Genomic DNA, 20,779 nt, shown 5'->3' with positions numbered 1-20,779 from the left:
AAAGACAGTACAAAGAGTCTTCTGTTTGAATGGAGATATAATTACCTCACTAAGTAAGATACGCCAACATTAACTAGAAACAAAGCAGTTGTCAGAAGTTCTGTTCCACTTTTTGGAAAGAGAGGTTAATTCCTCTTCCTTGTTTAAAACAACAAATTTGACTTCCTAGTAAATCACAAAATATTTCATTTCAGTCTAAAAGTCTACGGGAAGATACTATTCCCAGTGAATGTGTAAAGAAAAGTTAGTTTAGCTGAGAAATAATATTTCATATCTATTTTATTACATAAAATAAAATTAGTGATAAAAATTCTTTATAGAATGAGAATTTGTTGTACAGTAGTACTGTACAACTATTTTCCTGATAACTCAAAATTATGTCATATTTAAAATTAAAACTACACAATTTAGATTTAGATAATTAAATAGAAATATGTCTCAAGCATCCTTCTAAAACTATTGTGGATTTTGTTTATGCAGGCTCTTTAGGGTGGCAGGAGATTTGGTGGTTAAATATGTTCTATAGTCCTTTAGAAACCCATCTATAATCTCACTTTTTCACAAAGGATGTTAAGTTTTAAGAGTTTATATAATCTAAAATGTCTTGGTAAGAGTGCCTAGCTAGCTTAGTCAGTAAAGCATGAGACTTACAATGTCTTGGTAAGAAAGTATGGTACTAAAGCAGGAAACGTAGGTAGTGGCAGTGGGGTAGGGAGGACACCTTTGTACTTTTCACACACACTTTTGGGGATCCAATGGTAACTTTCTTGCCTTACTAAAAAAGTATATGTTAAGAATGTTTGGCAGATGACACAAAGATTCAGCACATATATTTCAAAAAAGTATATAAAATATTTTAATAAGTAACTTAAAAAATGACTGAAATGTGAAGATATAATACTGAATTATGGCTTACTACTAATTTCAGGATACATATATTATTTTATAAAAAATACACTACAAAGAGCTTTTGTGGAAAACAGATATGCATTGATTAGGCATTCATGAATCACCTATAGATGTGGGACAAAAATTTGTCTTTTAAAATACAGTTTAGGATTTGGCCCATGTGAACTCCAACCAGTTTTTCTTTAGTGATTCACATGAATCATTTTAATTATTTTGGTTTATTAAGAACCTAAACATTCACACTGTCACAAACCTTATTTTGAAGACAAAGTTTTTAAAGAACTGGTATCAAACCTCTACCTGACCCCCCACATACAACAGGGTGCAGGTATAGCATTTGGAAGTGATGAAGGAAGAGGGGCAGGAGTCTACCTAGCTTACATCCCCAAAATAAGGCTTACATAATGTTTTTTTTGCTGTTGTTTACTTTTATTTGGAGTGCTGTTAACAGCACATTATGGTGAATACAAGAAGCTTAAAAAGAATGGGTATAGACATTGAAACTATACAGTCCCCTCAAAAGAAAATCTGAAAATCTATGGGAACAAAGAATATCAACAAGTTTTATAGGATCAAGGAACTTTCTATCACAGGCAACCTTTCACCAGGGCAAAAGTTCACTTACAGGGGAAAACATTCAACGCCCTCAGTCATAAATTTACATTGTTTATTTAGGTTAGCTTTTAACCAGACTATCTAGTTTAGCTAGGTTATCACATGCATATGGGGGAATCTGCCTCAAGACTGAGTTTTTAATCAATCTATTTATTTTACTAGTCCACCTGCAGTCAGATTTTATGCCTTAAAATATTTTCTGGATATCTATAAACAAAAAATTGTTAGGATTAATTTAAAGTCTTTTCCTGGGATGTACCCTGCACGTAAGAGCAACAACATGGAAAACTTCTGTTGTGAACTCAGTTTTTTAAAGAGGGTCTCTTTTACAGTCAACCAAATCAAGACAGTTAAATAAAAACAGTATGTGTTTGGATTTATTAGTTAGTATTACTGGATAATTTTCTCCTGTACCTGGCAAAGACGTTAATGTAAGAATGAAAAAAAATTACTTATAAAACATTAAAAATGAGTTAAGATCACATATAATTTCTTCCCTTTCTACTTAATAACTGAAATAGTCAAATTTAGTTATTTATTTAAGACATGTTGCTAGCACTAAAAACCTGGTAATATTCCTGGTGTTTTTAATCTTTGGAAAAAGGTATGTCAGAAACCTGGTTAGTGTGTGATACCAAACAAAAAAAGACTAGTTCTTTGTGGTCCAAAAGATGATCAGTTTCCTATTTACACTGATGACCATGGATAACTTGCTCTAATCAATGAAAATGCTTAGATATTTTGAGAAAACGGAAACATATAAGCAAGCAAACAGGAAAACAAAAACCAGAGCTACACCACACCAAATAAAAACATACCTGCTAAAGACAGCTACTTTAACTACCAAAAGTGTACGTGTGTATGATACACAACTTTACTGAAGTATACAACAAACTTCACATATTTAAAAAATATAATAAGTTCATATATATGCCTACAAAACCATCACCACAATCATGAAAAAGTGTACACAGTTAATGGAATATAGGAATACTATATTACATATACTGTAGTATAGTATATAGTTAAGATGGAATACCTATATAATATTAAATCAACTGTCAAAATGAAATAAAATGGCTTAAAAATCATGTCTTATTTGATGTCTATAAAGATTAAAAAAACATAATGACTTCAGATAAAGCAAGGAGAGTGGTAGAAGCTAAATAATAATTCATTGATTTAAATATTTTAACATATTTTTCTTTCCAAAGAAAAAAGTTGCACACAATCAACTTACTAGATGTGGAAAGAAAAAGAAAAACAAGCATTAGGTCAGATAGCATTTTAGTTAAAATTTGTTCACTAGCATTAACTGGCAGGGGAGTTTTACTTCCTCCAGAAATCAGTTTTTAGACTAGGTAATATAAATGCAAATTAAAAAAATAACTGTGTTAAGCATTAGAAATGTGACAAATCTAACCAAATTGAGCAGTATAACATTTAAAATCTTTTTCTTTTGTATAAAGTTTGTGTACACTCAAGCTATGTTATGTATAAACCTAATTTATCACAGTTCCTAAACTTATACCAAAGTTCCTAAACACATTTCAAACTGGCATATAAATTAGTCATACATTTGAACACTCAGTAAGATCAAAAGTCTAAAATTATACTGTTATAAACTGTTAAAAATCTTAAAGTTCTGTAGAGTTAGAAAGTATCCCTTTGGCTTAATTTTTCTCTAAAAGTCTTACCTCTGGTTCTCTGAAGGGCTGATTATTCACATCTAGGACTCGTATAGTCCTTTTAATAGGTAGGAGACCTCCAATCTCATCATGCGCCACCATGCTTCACCAAGTATCCCTTAAAATCTCTAGAATTAGTCTACATCCGAGTCAGCCCTATAACCAAGAGCTACACGGACACACAGGCTTTTCTTCTGAGTGCTCAGCCACCCTTAGCAGCCATTTGCCCATGCCTCCTTCTTGTGGTAGAGCTAACTGCTTCTGGGAGCAGCAGTGAAAAAGCACACAGACCTCAAGGCTCTGTGGGCGGGGCCAACTTCGGACCAGGCTCCAGTGGGCGGACACCTACCCCACACGTGACTCCAGCTGACAGCTGGGCACACCTAGGCTTCTCAGTTTTCACTGTGCAAGAGAAAGAAAGCTCTTTATCAAGAGGTTTGGAAGGTCTACAGTAAGACCAGAAAGGGAAAGGAAACTGGATTAATGTAAAGCTTTTCCTGACTTAAAAAGCATTCCCAAAGGGAAACTAATTGCTTATCTAGGTTACCTATTCGAGTATTCAGCCACAGACAGGGATAAGCTTTCTATAAAACTCTATTATCTAGAAAGAAATTTATATAGACAACTTGTCAACTTCAAGAAAATCATAATTCAGAATTAAGTAAATGAATATATATTCTAAAGAAAAGTCTAATTATCCAGAGACCTTGACTTTATTTTATTTTACAAGAGTATAAGTATATTCACAATTGTAAAATTATCTAAGTCTTTAGAAACTGGTTCCCACCATTTTTTACTTAAGAACAGCAAAGTATAGTAGGCACACTTCAGGTCACTCTGGTCCTAAAGCAAATGTAAAGTATAACTGAGCTACCTCTGAGCTTCGGGTTCAGAATTTCTTAGACTTAAGGGCAGTTCCTTTTTCTCTGTTTAATTAAAGATTTTGGTATCTGTGTAACAGGTATTTTATTTATTTATTTATTTGAGAGAGAGAGAGAGAGAGAAAGAGAAAGATACACAGGAAGAGAGAGAGATGAGAAGCATCAATACAGTTGTGTCACTTTAGTTGTTCACTGGACTCAAGCCAGTGACCTTGGGCTTCAAGCCAACAACCTCTGGGCTCAAGCCAGTGACCATGGGACCATGTCAATGATCCAATGCTTATGCTAGTGACCCTGCACTCAAGCTGGTGAGCCTGCACTCAAACTGGCGACCTCAGGGTTTCAAACCTGTGACCTCAACATCCTAGGTTAATGCTTTATCCACTACGTCACCACTGGTCAGGCTGTGTGACAGATGTTTGTGGAAAGGTAGGCTACAAGAAGAGATAACTAATTTAAGATAGATATTGAATGTTCCAAAATAAGATATATAGCTAATAAGTGCTATAGGAGTTCAGAAGGAGAAATCATTTCTGGTAGTTTCCTGAGCTAAGATGAGGAAAGATGCTAAGGAAGAAGCTTTAAGATGTTATTTCATGCCTTGAACATCATGTTATGATCTTCATAGGTCGGGGCAAGGGAAAAGTGCAAGGCTCTCTCAAAGGAACACAAGGAAGTAAACTCAGTGTGAGGTCATAGGTTGTGGGTAAAGAAGGAGCAGAAGAGGGTTTTACTGAGCAGATGTGAAAGTTGTGTTGTAAGGTTGTGTTTAATATGGTTTTCAAGATGACTAGTAACAATGAATAGGTACAATCAGGTATCAAGAACTCTGTGTAAGGTAGGAAAAGAATATATGCAAGAGACAACATATGAGAAAGTCAAAGATGCCTATGATTTTCAAGTTAGGAGGGGTAACTTAATGCAAATACAAAAATATGAAGAATAAGCACAGAAAGAAAATTTTGAGTTTCACAGACTCAGTCTGAGGTAGTGGAAGAACATGAGAATAAAAATTTGAACCAGTACTTGGACATGCTTGGCAAACATTTGGAAGAGGCCAGGGGGTAGATTTAGACTGGCGAGTCAGATACACAGAGATCGTAGTCGAAGCTTTGAGAGTGAATGAAATACCTGGGAAAGAAAACCTGGACAAAAAGAACAGGTGTCCTAACTTTGGGAAAATGCTAAGGGAAAATGAATTTTGCAGAAGGGACAGACAGAAGGAAAGAAACAAAGCAAAATGCCAAGGGGAGGAAAAGTGTAAATTATAGCAAAAAGGTTAAGAAGGGTTAAGACAATATTCATGGATTTAGTAATTATAAGTTTAATGAAGACCTCAAGTGTGCCAGTTTGGCAGAATAAAGACAAGATTACAGATTGTAGAGCAACTAAATAGTGGGCACAGACTATTTACAATGACACACAATCTATAAAAAACAATTTACTAAGGTTTGCAGGTTACTGCTCGCAAAGATAAGCCAACATTGTTCTTCTGTAAACACCAATGTGTTTTGTATTCAAGATGATGTTAATAATTTGTTTTTCTGCACTGAGCTTTTTAAAAAAAGTAATAGGTGATTAGTTATATTTCATCATCTATCCTTATATTACCTGGTAATATTTTGGCAATATGTAATGTGGTTGGCCTTCAGAATGGTTGATTGCAGAAGACAGTATTAAAGTGAGATCACCTAAGAGATAATAGAATCCTGTTCCCTAATTTTATAGGTAAGAACACTGATCTGCCTAAGTCCTCAGAAATAGAAGCAGAGTAATTTAGAACCCATTAGTCTGCTTCAGTTAGTTTCATCAGTTAAAAAATGGTGCAATAAGGCCAATACTTTATGACCACTTAGTTTCATAAGGTAGTAACAAGCTAGGCACAGTAAGGAATGAAGCTTCTAGGATGTTCTCATGGGTCTCTTGCCTGAGCCCCTCCCCAAACTTTTTTTTTTTTTTTAACAGAGAAAGAAAGAGAGAGGGATAGATAGGGATAGACAGACAGGAACGGAAAGAGATGAGAAGCATCAATCATCAGTTTTTCGTTGCGACACCTTAGTTGTTCATTGATTGCTTTCTCATATGTGCCTTGACTATGGGCCTTCAGCAGACCGAGCAACCCCTTGCTCAAGCCAGCAACCTTGGGTCCAAGCTGGTGAGCTTTGCTCAAACCAGATGAGCCCGCGCTCAAGCTGGCAACCTCAGGGTCTCGAACCTGGGTCCTTCTGCATCCCAGTCCGACGCTCTATCTACTGTGCCACCGCCTGGTCAGGCCAAACTGTTTTTCTATTCGGTTCTGATACAGGTAAGGTCAAAATGATGAGGGAATGGATTATCTTTCATTTCTCTCCTTTACAAATAAAAATAAAGAGCCAACAGGAGTCAAATATGGTCTAATAGTGATAGTCATTAGACTAAATCCCAGCTCACCAACCCTAAAATTATAGTTTCATTGGGCATGTTCAGGTTAATGGACTAAATGTACCTGTACAATAATTTAGACAATTGTAGATAGCATCTAAAAAAGCAACAATGAACACAGGATGTTCAATTAGAACTCTGAGTGATGAGCTTGAGAGAATCCTGACTCTAACAACACTCCATGAAAATCAGAAGGCTGGAAAGGTCCTTTGAGATTGTTAACTCATCCTCTTCAGTTTTCTTAGGAGGAAATTTAAGGACATCCATGAAAAATAAAAGGGAAATTTGAGTTCTTACTCTTTCCTAGAAGCTTTATACGTTACCTTATTTATCCAGGCTTATAAAATATGTATTATTACCTCCATTTAACAGATGATGAAACCAGACTCAAAGTTTAAAAAACCTGTCCCAAGTTGTATGACTATTCAATGGCTGGATAGATTCGAATCTAGTCTGCACAACTCCTATTAGAACATAGCTTCCAGATAAGTCACTAACTCTTAACACCTTTAGTACATGTTGGGTGTATGCCCAGTGGTCAGTCTGCTCACTGTCATCCTGTGAGTCAGGGGCAGAGCTATGTTCAAAACCTCAGTCTCCTAGTCTTAGGCCAGTGTTTGCTGAATAACTACCAGCATTTCACAGAGAAGGAAACCCCCCAAAAGTTGAAAGATTACTTGCCTTCTAGCCTTTTTTATATCAAAGCAGCTAATTAAAAAGATAAATAGTTCTAGTTGCTTAAGTTTTAGAAAAGATCCTATTTCAAGAGATGGTTTATTTAATAAACATTATTAATAATTCAGTTATTTCTATGACTTTCTACAAATGACATAATTAAAGTACAGATTAGTTAAGTGTCTTCTATGTGTGTAAAAAATCTAGAATTTATAAAATTAAAACAACTGAGTTATCTAAAAATAATAATGCAGGCCCTGGTGGGTGGCTCAGTGGATAGCATGCCCGCCTAGGGTATGGACATCCTGGGTTTGATTTCTGGTCAGGGCACACAGGAGAAGTGACCATCTCTGCCCCCCCCTTCTCTCCCTCTTCTCCCACAGCCAGTGGCTTTATTGGTTTGAGTGTGGCCCTGGACACTGAGGATAGCTCCGTTAGAGCACATCAACCTCAGGCGCTGAAAACAGCTCAGTGCTCGAGCATCATCCCTGGATGGTGTTGCCAGGTGGATCCACAATAGGGGCACATGTAGGGCTCTGCCTTGCTATCTTCCCTCCTTTCACTTAGAAAATACATAAATAAAAATAATAATGTAGCTTTGTAAAAGATATCAACTTTTTGGTAAAATTACTGATTTTTATAGCCCAGCTTTAATTATACCTTCTGTTCTTTTGCTTTTATGAGGCTTTCAATTCTTTCTTTCTTAGAAAATGAGGAGGGCAAGGAGAAAGATAACATTGTTTTCCTTCTCTATATAAAAAGGATTTGTAGTCTATACTACTTATTTTCTCCCTTTAATGTGAAATTAGAATTCTGGAATTTGGAAATAATTAGAGCTCAAGAATAATCTTTACTTTTTTTAGTCTAGGTATTATTTGTTTTTATTTACTTTTGTCTGGAACAATATACAAGTAATTAGAAATTAAGCTAGGAAAGTCAATGTAGGTAAAACTGAATCTAAGCTGTCTGCTGCCCTCTACAGGTGATAATGAGAAATAAAATTGCCAACCTGCTTTTTAATTATATTCATAAAGATTGTATGTATATAGAGGAATATGTAAACAATCTTTTAATCAGTAAATACAAATGACAGTACAATTTATACTTTTAGCCCTTGTGTAGCTCTCATGTTTTATATTACTAAATTATATATATTTTAAAAACTGCACACATGAATAAAAAGATTCCACAGTTCACAAGAAATATTTTAAAGACTTTTTCTAAATATATGAAAACTATGTTCCATTTTAAGAACTCTATAGAGTTCAAGATACAAATAACTACTATGTATCTCACTAAAAATAGGTTATTTAAAAATAGAATTTCAAATCTTACTAAAAAAGCAGCACTGATTGAAATATTAACAAAATAAGCCCTGGCCGGTGGGCTCAGTGGTAGAGCATCTGCCTGGCGTGTGGAAGTCCCAGGTTCGATTTCTGGCCAGGGCACACAGGAGAAGTGCCCATCTGCTTCTCCACTCTTCCCCCTCTCACTTATCTCTATCTCTCTCTTTCCCTCCTGCAGCCAAGGCTCCATTGGTGCAAAGTTGGCCCTGGTGCTGAGGATGGCTCCATGGTCTCTGCCTCAGGTGCTAGATTGGCTCTGGTTGCAATAGAGCAACGCTCCAGATAGGCAGAGTATCGCCCCCTGGTGGGCTTGCCAGGTGGATCCTGGTTGGGCACATGTAGGTGTCTCTATACCTCCTTGCTTCTTACTTCAGAACAACACATAAAAAAAAATATGAACAAAATAGAACTTTGGAGAAACTAGAGTTCCAAGCTATGTAGTAATGAGTTAAAACAAAAACAAAGATGTTAGTAATAAAGTTATATGTGAATTTTTAAAAATCATTTGGATTAGGCCCTTGCCGGTTGGCTCAGTGGTAGAGCATCGGCCTGGCGTGCAGGAGTCCCAGGTTTGATTCTTGGCCAGGGCACACAGGAGAAGCGCCCATCTGCTTCTCCACCCTTCCCCCTCTCCTTCCTCTCTGTCTCTCTCTTCCTCTCCCACAGCCAAGGCTCCACTGGAGCAAAGTTGGCCCGGACGCTGAGGATGGCTCTGTGGCCTCTGCATCAGGCACTAGAATGGCTCTGGTTGCAACAGAACAATGCCCCAGATGGGCAGCGCATTGCCCCCTGGTGGGCGTGCTGGGTGGATCCCGGTTGGGAGCATGCGGGAGTCTGTCTGACTGCCTCCCCATTTCCAACTTCAGAAAAATACAAAAAAAAAAATCATTTGGATTAAAAATTTGAGTGTCTCCAAGCTTTACTAAGTATCTGGTTTGGGAAAAGATCAATTCAAATCAATTAGATACTTCTAGGAAGAGTATAAAAAGAATACTTGACAGGCTATGAAGTTGGTATTATAGAAACCATGGTTCTTTTGGAGATAATACAAACAGCAAAGAAAATGGGTTATTGGTGCTGTTAGTGATGACTTTTTACCTCAAATACACAGGATAACAAATAATTTCCAGTATAATATAAGATCACTTATGTTCACATCACAGGCTGTTGAGTGGGATTTCCTGCAAAGCTCAGCTAAGGCCAGGGTCCAGCCTTCTATTTGCTCAGCATACTTTTTACTTCAGTCATTGTTGCTCCAGCAGCAATCAGCTTCACAGCAGCACCTTGCCTTAGCTGTACTATGTATCTCTTCCTTTTCACCCTGGGCTTCTCAGAAGCCATTGTGGTATTTAAGATGTGTAGCGTGGGGCAACTGTTGACTAATGCTGGGAGGTAAAAGATCCCCTTTCAGTCCCTTGAGAAGACACTACTACAGTGTATTTTATACAGTTCTACAGAAGGTCCCAGCAAGATCAAGCCTCAGTTGTCTATAGTAACCAACTTAATTACAGAGACTTGTATAAGCTCAGGCTCTGATTTCTGAAGGGAATCCTGGCTAAGACCCTGACACTGAGACTGGCCCTAGAGATTACACACACAGCATAGGGAGTGGGGGTCCCTCTTTGGTAAAATGGTGACGCACTACAGCAGGGGTCGGGAATCTTTATGGCTGGGAGAGCCATGAATACTACATACTTTAGAATGTAATTCTGTGAGAGCCATAAAACTACCCGCCCGGAGGACAGCTGTGATTGGCTCCAGCCACCCGCAACCATGAACATGAGCGGTAGGAAATGAATGGATTATAATATATGAGAATGTTTTATATTTTTAACATTATTTTTTTAATTAAAGATTTGTCTGCGAGCAAGATGCAGCCATCAAAAGAGCCAGATCTGGCTCACGAGCCATAGGTTCTCGACCCCTGCACTACAGGTATGGCTTGAGTATGGATGGAGCGAATGAAGTATGGCTTACACAGAAGTGGTGGCAAATGAACAACATAAAGGCAACAGTAACTGTAAGGATTGTAGAGCTGGCTGGCTTTTGTTAATTGCCTTAAAAGCCTTGAAACAACAACTGGTTCTCAGTCATTATGACCAAAAAGGCCAAGTGGGAGCCCCTGAAATTTCACTCCCTACACCTGGGCCAAGATAATATATAGAAGCACAATTGTACACCAAGAGAAAATGCAGAGATAGCTATCAATCTTACTGCAGGCAGCAGTGGTAGTCTCCATTGCATCTCCATTCAATTAATTGGTGCCCCTTCTACAATGAGAGGGATTGTTATGGGTAACAGTAGACTACTGTAAACTTAAACTTTAATTTCAGCCATTGTGCAAAATGTAGAACCTTTACTGGATCAGATCCATGCATCCTCTAGTATTTGGTATATGGCTACTGATCTGGCCTCTGCATTCTTTTCAATTCCCATTAGAAAGGAGGACCAAAAGTAGTTAGCTTTTATGTGGGAAGGACAGAAGTGTATATTTCATATCCCAAGGCTATTAACTTTTCTGTTCTCTGTCAGAGTGTCTACATGTCCACAGAACATCATGTTAGTCAAATATACTGAGGACATCATATTAACAGGACCTGGTGAACAGAAAATGGCAAGTATTCCAAATACCATAGGAAGTCAATGCATGCCATGAAAATTCAGGGGTTGCAATATTAGAAAAGTTTTGATAGGTCCAATGGCCTGAGGCCAATGGCCTGGGATCTCCCCTCTGAGGTAAAGGGTAAGTTATTGTACTTTGCATCCCTTAGTGCTAAGAAAAGGGCATGGCACTAGGTAGAACTCTACCTGTTGGAGGGAGCATAAACTGCATTTGTAGATTCTGCACTGATCCATTAACAGGGTAATCTGAAACACTGACAGTTTTGAGTGGGACCCAGAGCAAGGGAAGTCTCTGTAGCAGGTACAGGCTTTGGTGCAAGCTGCTCTGCTTCTCAGGCCATGTGACCCAGGATTCTGATCAAGCTTGAGGTATGTATGGTAGACAAGGATGCTGTGTGATGTCTCTGGCAAGGCCAGGAAGAAGATTTCAATGCAGATCCCTAGAGTTCTGAAGGTAGGCTGTTTTCCAAAGCAGGAAACCACTTGCTGTTTGAACAGCAGTGCCTGGTATGCTAGCAACTCTAGTAGTAAAGACTGTTTATAAACCTTTGAGCAACTTTACCATTCTGTTGATTCCCTCATTAATACATTAAACCTGACAGGTTTTCACTCTTAAAAAAAAAAAAGCAGAACAACTAGCATAGCAAAACAGAAAATCTAATCTACAACAAAATGAAGAGACAATGTTTTCTCCAAACCTTTTGTTTGTCAGATGGCTATGACACCCTGAGAAGGGAAGGGAAGGCAAATGGGCTTTTCTGATGTCCCTGAGCATAGGGGAACCCCCTCAATGGCATGCTAATCTAAGAACAGTAGTCTATCCTGGGAAGGACAAGAGCAGGGGTCGGGAACCTTTTTGGCTGAGAGAGCCATGAATGCCACGTATTTTAAAATGTAATTCTGTGAGAGTCATACAACGACCCATGTACGTTACGCATTATCCAATAAAAATTTGGTGTTGTCCCAGAGGACAGCTGTGATTGGCTCCAGCCACCCGCAACCATGAACATGAGCGCTAGAAAATGAATGGATTGTAATACATGAGAATGTTTTATATTTTTAACGTTATTATTGTTATTAAAGATTTGTCTGCAAGCCAGATACAGCCATCAAGAGCCACATCTGGCTTGCGAACCATAGGTTCCCGACCCCTGGACTAGAGGATCAAATTTTCAGGCTGAGGGCAAGAACACTGCCATGCAAAAGGTTTATAAGTGCTGAAGCAATATGGGCTGTATAGATTCTCAAAACTAACACTGCTCTCAGAGAAACTGATAGGGGTAGGATCCAAATTATGAAGAACAGGGCAATAGCAGCAAAGACAAGAAAAAGTCCAGCTAAAAGAGAATGGCAACAGAAAAGAAAGATCTCAGAAGTATGAGGATGAATTTTTAAAAATCACATTGTGAAAGCAATAGAAGGGGAAGCTCTAGAGTTATGAAGCTGAAAACAGGCTATCTTGGCAAAAAGATATAGGAAAAGACACTGCACTTAAAAAGTGAGCAATTGAAAAGAATCAAGAATCCCATTTTAAAACTTTTAAAACAGGAAAAGTATGAAGTAGAATAATGTCTTTATAGTATAAAACAAGAAAATTATAGAAGCTATGAAAGAACATAAAATGAAGATATTAGGTGAATGAAGAAAGGAAAATTTGAAATAAGGTGACAGAACTAACAAAGAATTAAAAATAAAATAAAAATTATTTCAGAATAAAAAAATGAGTAATGCGTTAAGAAAAAAATGAGACAAAAAGGAAGATGAGTTTTTTTAAAAAATTCCAACCTAAGTAGGAAGAGTGGGAAGGGAAAATAAAACAGAATGGAAACAATACTAAAAACTTTTTTTTCTTTTTTTTTTTCTGCATTCTTCTGAAGTTGGAAACAGGGAGGCAGTCAGACAGACTCCCGCATGCGCCCAACCGGGATCCACCTGGCACGCCCACCAGGGGGCGATGCTCTGCCCATCTGGGGCATTGTTCTGTTGCAACCAGAGCCATTCTAGTGCCTGATGCAGAGGCCATAGAGCCATCCTCAGCGTCTGGGCCAACTTTGCTCCAATGGAGCCTTGGCTGTGGGAGGGGAAGAGACAGAGAGGAAGGAGAGGGGGAGGGGTGGAGAAGCAGATGGGCGCGTCTCTTGTGTGCCTTGGCTGGGAATCGAACCCGGGACTCCTACAAACTTTAATTCAAGAAAATAATGTTCCTAAAAGATGACATGAAAGAACTTATTTATAACTTTTCTTTTCCCCCCCTTGTTTTTGAGTGAGAGGAGAGGAGGGAGAAAGACAGACTCCTGCATGTGCCCTGATTGGGATCCATCCGGCAGACCCCATCTGGGGCTGATGCTCTGCCCATCTGGGCCATGCTCACAACTGAGCTATTTTTAGCACCTGTGGTGGAGGCTCCATGGAGCCATCCTCAGTGCCTGGGCCCGATGTGCTTGAGCCAATCAAGCCACACCTGTAGGAGGGGAAGAGAGAGAGAGAGAGAAAGAGAGAGAGAGAGAAAAGGGAGGGGTGGAGAAGCAGATAGGTGTTTTTCCTGTGTGCCCTGACCGAGAATCAAACTTGGGACATCCACACACCAGGTCGACGCTCTACCACTAAGCCAACCAGCCAGGGCCTACTATAACTTTTTAAGAGTGGGACTTTCTACCAGAAAACTATAAAGTAAACTATTTAATAAATTCAAGGAAAGAAAATGTGAGGCATGGATCTCATATCCATGCAAACTAACCCTCAAGTATAAAGACTGCAAACAAACTGATATACATATTCAACCACTCAGGGACTATGGCTCCCATGAACATTTCCTCTTATTTCATTAAGTCTAGAACAGTAGTCAGCAAACTTTACTGTAAAAGGCCAAATAGTAAATATTTTTAGTCTTGCAAGTAATATATAGTCTCTGTCACAACCATTCAACTTTTGCTACTGTAGTGTTTTTAAAAGTAGCCATAAATAATTTATAAATAAATGAACAGGTGAGATATCCCTCATGGGCCAGCTTGCTAATCCCTGTACTAGAGAATGAGCATTAAAAAACCAAAAACCGCCTGACCAGGTGGTGGCGCTGTGGATAGAGCGTCGGACTGGGATGCAGAAGGAACCAGGTTCAAGACTCTGAGGTTGCCAGCTTGAGCGCAGGCTCATCTGGCTTGAGCAGAAAGCTCACCAGTTTGGACCCAAGGTCGCTGGCTCAAACAAGGGGTTACTTGGTCTGCTGAAGGCCCACAGTCAGGCACATATGAGAAAGCAATCAATGAATAACTAAGGTGTTGCAATGAAAAACTGATGATTGATGCTTCTCATCTCTCTGCATTCCTGTTTGTCTATCCCTATCTATCCCTCTCTCTGAGTCTCTCTGTCCCTGTAAAAAAAATGAAAAACAAACAAAAAATCCAAAAAACCCAAAACCTAGAAAGGTAGTAACATAAGGACTAATGCTAAGCATTAAATATATATTTACTTGTAGAACTAAAACTAAATGACGGTTATTAGAATACACAGCATAGTTTGTAATGGCTAAATGCTCTGACCCTTTGGACACAGGAGAACTATTTTTAAGAATGTAGAATGGTGCCTGACCTGTGGTGGTGCAGTGGATAAAGTGTCGACCTAGAACGCTGAGGTTGCTTGTTCGAAACCTTGGGCTTGCCTGGTCAAGGCACAAATGGGAGTTGATGCTTCTTGTCCCCCTCCCCTTCTCTCTCTAAAAATGAATAAGTAAAAATCTAAAAAGAAATTATAAAATAACGAATGGTGAATGTGCACATGAAAAGTAAAATGAGTTCTTATTACTTAAACTGTATTAATTTAGAATAAAGAGATATTACCGTATTTCCCCATATATAAGATGCACATAAAAAAAAACTGGGGTCTAAAAACTGGGTGTGTCTTAAACAGTGGTTGTAGAAGTGTGGCATTTCAATGCCATATGGAACTGAGGACGAGGCAATATATGAAGACAGTGATTTGTCATCAGACACAGATGAGGACAAGCTAATGGATGGGAGTTTTGACAGTGATGAGGAGTTGTATGAATTTTATGATGAATAAAACTTGAGTTCAATAACTTTTTTTTTAAATGATGAAATCATACTAACTTTATTTTCCCATGAAGGAAACAAAAATCTATGAACCTCCATGATTTGAAACACTTGGGGGACCTAAGAAATGCTGTGTTTGAAATTGTAAGATAAAAAACAAAAGATCATGAAATGCTTCTAAATGAAGTAATTTATGATCCAAATCAGATTTGCTGAATTTTAGTCATATTCCACTGTTTTTTTTAACTTATTGATTTGAGAGAGAGAAACATTGATTTGTTTTTTCACTTATCTATATATTATTGGTTGTTTCTTATATGTGCCCTTACTGGGGATCAAACCCACAACTTTGGTGTGTTGGGATGACACTGTAACCAACTGAGCTACCCAGCCCAGGGCCCAATTCCACTGTTCTTGACAGCTTTGGTGACCAAGGTAGAAGTTCTTTTTCTGTCCACCCAATGAGAATTCTTAATGGATCATAAGATCTAAAAAGAATATACAATTCTAAAGTGTTTGTTTTGTAGTTGGGAGAAAACTCTGCTCTGACCAGAAAGACTGAGCTGATCTTAGTATAAAAAAATTAGGACTTGGCTTTTGAAGATGGCAGCGGAGTAGACGGACGCACAGACGCCCAGCTCTCAACACCAAACTGGAATACAAATCAATTTAGGAAAAATCAGCATGAAAAACCAACACTGAACTGCAAGAACAGCTCTCAAAAACCAAGGAGCAAAGAGGAAGCCACAATAATCCTGGTAAGGAGTGCCTAAATCTCCTCTGCTTACAGAAACGGAGGGGGGGAGGTGAGGCTGAGAGCCCAGAGAGGATTTCACAGAGGAAAAAGAGCAGAAACTACTGCTCACAGCCACTTACCTGGCGACCAGGAAGCAAGGTGGGTTGAAAAGACCAGCTTATCTCCCAAGTGGAAAGGACAAGGAGAGGGACAGACTGTGAGGGGCTAAGGTATGCAAGAAACGAAATAAAAAAGCTGACTCATTCGTGCTGGAGGCGGCCATAGCTGGGGGAGGGACTGAACCTTTCACAAAACAGAGCTGAAGTGCTTCCGGATCAGAGATCTCCGACATCTATCCAGCTCCAATCAGCGCAACAAGACACAGCTGAAAACAAGAAGTGGGGAGGAGGGGCAGTAACTCAGGTCTCCATGGAGATCTGAGATACAACTCCCCCTACTGAAGCTGAGAAAAGACCCTGCCCCCAGTGAGATTAGTTGGTGGAAGAGACCTTCAGCGTCTCAGGTTACACCCACAGCATTCCTGGTTACAGTTTCAAGGAAGCCCCCTGCTGAGATCAGTTAACAAGACTATCACCTGTTAAGAAAACAAACAAATCAAGACTTCAAAGCTGCCCAAATCCGAAAATGGATTACAAATAATAGCTGATACCAACCCAAGGAGACCTAGAAATAACACAACTGAAAACTGGAGGCATACAACACCAAGCCTAGACTCAACCAGCTCTACAAACAAAACACCATTATGAGAAGACAAAGGAGTGCAACCCAAATGAAACCACAAGAGACACCTTTGAGAGATGAGCTGAGTGATATGGAAATAATCAAACTTACAGATGCGGAGTTCAAAATAATGATTGTAAGGATGCTTAGGGATCTTAGAATAACAATGGAGGGGCAGTTTGAAAACCTAAATAAAGAAATAGCAAGTATAAAAAAAGATATTGAAATATTAAAAAAGAATCAGTCAGAGATGACAAATACAATATCAGAAATGAAGACCACAATGGAAGGAATTAAAAACAGGATGGATACAGCTGAGGATCGAATCAGCGAGTTGGAGGACAACTGGAATGAAGGCATGAAAGCAGAGAAGAAAAGAGAAAAGAGACTCAAAAAGTCAGAGGAAACTCTTAGAGAGCTATGTGACAACATGAAGAGAAATAACATCCGCATCATAGGGGTTCCTGAAGAAGAAGAAAAAGAACAAGAACAAGGGATAGAGACTTTGTTCAATCATATCATAACTGAAAACTTCCCTAAATTAATGCAAGAGAAACTCTCACAAGTCCAAGACACAGAGAACTCCATTAAAGAGAAATTCAAAGAAACCTACACCAAGACACATCATAATTAAAATACCAAAGCTAAGCGATAAAGAGAAAATATTAAAAGCTGCAAGAGAAAAAAAAGTTATCACCTACAAAGGAGCCCCCATAAGGATGACATCCGACTTCTCAACAGAAACACTTGAGGCCAGAAGGGAATGGCAAGAAATATTCAAAGTAATGCAGAACAAGAATCTACAACCAAGACTACTTTATCCAGCAAGGCTATCTTTTAAAATCGAAGGAGAAATAAAAAGCTTCCCAGACAAAAAACAACTCAAGGAATTCATTACAACCAAAACAACGCTGCAAGACATGTTAAGGGGCCTGTTGTAAACAGATCAAAGTTGGAAAAGAGTATAGCAAAAAAAGGAATACACCTTTAAAGAAGAAAATGGCAATAAACAACTACATATCAATAATAACCTTAAATGTAAATGGATTAAATAATCCAATCAAAAGACTTAGGGTAGCTGCGTGGATAAGAAAACAGGACCCATACATATGTTGTCTATAAGGGACACACCTTAGAACAAAAGACACACATAGATTGAAGGTAAAAGGATGGAAAAAAACATTTCTTTTTTTTTTTTTTTTTTTTTAGTTTTTTTAATTTATTTATTCATTTTAGAGAGGAGAAGGAGAGACAGAGAGAGAGAGAGGAGAGACAGAGAGAAGGGGGGAGGAGCTGGAAGCATCAACTCCCATATGTGCCTTGACCAGGCAAGCCCAGGGTTTCGAACCGGCAACCTCAGCATTTCTAGGTTGACGCTTTATCCACTGCGCCACCACAGGTCAGGCCGGAAAAAAACATTTCATGCAAACGGAAATGAAAAAAAAGCTGGGGTAGCAATACTTATATCAGACAAATTGGACTTTAAAACAAAGGATATAGTAAGAGATAAAGAAGGCCACTACATAATGATAAAGGGAGTAATCCAACAGGAAGATATAACTATTATAAATATCTATGCACCTAATATAGGAGCACCCAAATATATAAAACAGACTCTGATGGATTTAAAGGGTGAGATCAACATCAATACTATAATAGTAGGGGATTTCAATACCCCACTAACATCACTAGATAGATAGATCCTCAAGAAAGAAAATTAACAAAGAAACAGCAGACTTATTGGAAACACTAGATCAACTCGATTTAATAGATATCTTCAGATCCTTTCACCCTAAAGCAGCAGAATATAAATTCTTTTCAAGTGCTCATGGTACATTCTCTAGGATAGACCACATGTTAGGGCACAAAAGTGCTCTCAACAAATTTAAGAAGACTGAAATCATATCAAGCACTTTCTCCAATCACAACGGCATGAAACTAGAAATGAATCACAGCAGAAAAGCTCAAAAATTCTCAAACACATGGAAACTAAATAGCAGGGTGTTAAATAATGAATGGATTAAGAATGAGATCAAAGAAGAAATAAAAAAATTCCTAGAAACGAATGACAATGAGCATACAACAACTCAAAATTTATGGGACACAGCGAAAGCAGTGCTGAGAGGGAAGTTCATAGCACTACAGGCACACTTTCAGAAGCTAGAAAAAGCTCAAATAAACAACTTAACCCTGCATCTAAAAGAATTAGAAAAAGAACAGCAAGTAAAGCCCAAATGTAGTAGAAGAAAGGAAATAATAAAGATCAGAGCAGAAATAAATGACATAGAGGCTAAAGAAACAATACAGAGGATCAATGAAACTAGGAGCTGGTTCTTTGAAAAGGTAAACAAGATTGATGAACCTTTAAGTAGACTCACCAAGAAAAAGAGAGAGAGGACTCAAATAAATAAAATTAGAAATGAGAGAGGAGAAATAACAACTGACACAACAGAAATACAAAATATTGTAAGAAAATACTATGAAGAACTGTTTGCCAAAAAACTAGACAACCTAGATGAAATGGACAAATTCTTTGAAACATACAATCTTCCAAAAATCAATCTGGAAGAATCAGAAAACCTAAACAGACCGATTACACCAAATGAGATCAAAACAGTTATCAAAAAACTCCCAACAAAGAAAAGTCCAGGGCCCGATGGCTTCACAACAGAATTCGACCAAATATTCAAAGAAGAACTAACTCCTATCCTTCTCAAACTATTTCAAAAAATTCAAGAGGAAGGAAGACTTCCAAGCTCCTTTTATGAGGCGAGCATAATTCTGATTCCAAAACCAGGCAAAGACAACACAAAGAAAGAAAATTATAGGCCAATATCTCTGATGAATATAGATGCTAAAATCCTCAACAAAATATTAGCAAACCGGATCCAACAATATATGGAAAAAATCATACACCATGATCAAATGGGATTTATTCTGGGGAGGCAAGGCTGGTACAATATTCGTAAATCAATCAATGTGATTCATCACATAAACAAAAAGAAGGAGAAAAACCATATGATAATTTCAATAGATGCAGAAAAAGCATTTGATAAAATCCAGCACCCATTCATGATCAAAACTCTCAGCAAAGTGGGAATACAGGGAACATACCTCAACATGATAAAAGCCATCTATGAGAAACCCACAGCCAACATCATACTCAATGGGAAAAAATTAAAAGCAATACCCTGAAGATCAGGAACAAGGCAGGGGTGCCCCCTTTCACCACTCTTATTTAACATAGTCCTGGAAGTCCTAGCCACAGCTATCAGACAAGAAGAAGAAATAAAAGGCATTCAAGTTGGAAAAGAAGAAGTAAAACTATCATTATTTGCAGATGATATGATATTGTATATAGAAAACCCTAAAGTCTCAGTCAAAAAACTACTGGACATGATAAATAAATTCAGCAAAGTGGCAGGATATAAAATCAATACTCAGAAATCAGAAGCATTTTTATACACCAACAATGAACAGTCAGAAAGAGAAATTAAGGAAACAATCCCCTTCACAATTACAACCAAAAAAATAAAGTACCTAGGAGTAAACTTAACCAAGGAGACTAAAGACTTGTACTCAGAAAATTACAAAGCATTGATAAAAGAAATCAAGGAAGATACAAACAAGTAAAAGCATATACTGTGCTCATTGTTAGGAAGAATAAACATCATTAAAATGTCTATATTACCCAAAGCAATCTATAAATTCAATGTAATACCAATTAAAATACCAATGACATACTTCAAAGATATAGAACACATATTCCAAAAATTTATATGGAACCAAAAGAGGACACGAATAGCCTCAGCAATCTTAAAAAAGAAGAATAAAGTGGGAGGTATCACACTTCCTGATATCAAGTTATACTACAAGGCCGTTGTACTCAAAACAGCCTGGTACTGGCATAAGAATAGGCATATAGATCAATGGAACAGGCATATAGATCAATGGAACAGAACAGAGAACCCAGAAATAAACCCACAGTTCTATGGACAACTGATATTTGACAAAGGAGGTAAGGAAATACAATGGAGTCAAGACAGCTCTTTAACAAATGGTGTTGGGAAAATTGGACAGCTACCTGCAAAAAAAT

At 38.0% G+C, this 20,779-nt stretch overlaps 1 protein-coding gene across 2 annotated transcripts in view; it reads right to left on the bottom strand.

Annotated features, from left to right (window-relative positions):
- NET1 (neuroepithelial cell transforming 1) overlaps window positions 1-20,779 on the bottom strand; it is a 55,100-nt gene that overhangs the window by 10,012 nt on the left and 24,309 nt on the right. Inside the window, exon 1 of one of the 2 annotated variants that reach the window (XM_066384697.1) lies at window positions 3,222-3,487. The exons of the other annotated variant lie outside the window; for it this stretch is intronic. Coding sequence (XP_066240794.1) covers window positions 3,222-3,314 — 93 coding nt within the window. The 5' untranslated portion in view covers window positions 3,315-3,487. Of the gene's footprint in view, window positions 1-3,221; window positions 3,488-20,779 lie in introns of those variants that run through there. 2 annotated transcript variants of the gene reach the window in all.

Source organism: Saccopteryx leptura, chromosome 5, assembly GCF_036850995.1.
Source record: "Saccopteryx leptura isolate mSacLep1 chromosome 5, mSacLep1_pri_phased_curated, whole genome shotgun sequence".
Taxonomy (NCBI): domain Eukaryota; kingdom Metazoa; phylum Chordata; class Mammalia; order Chiroptera; family Emballonuridae; genus Saccopteryx; species Saccopteryx leptura.
This window is presented reverse-complemented; position numbering and strand designations above follow the sequence as displayed.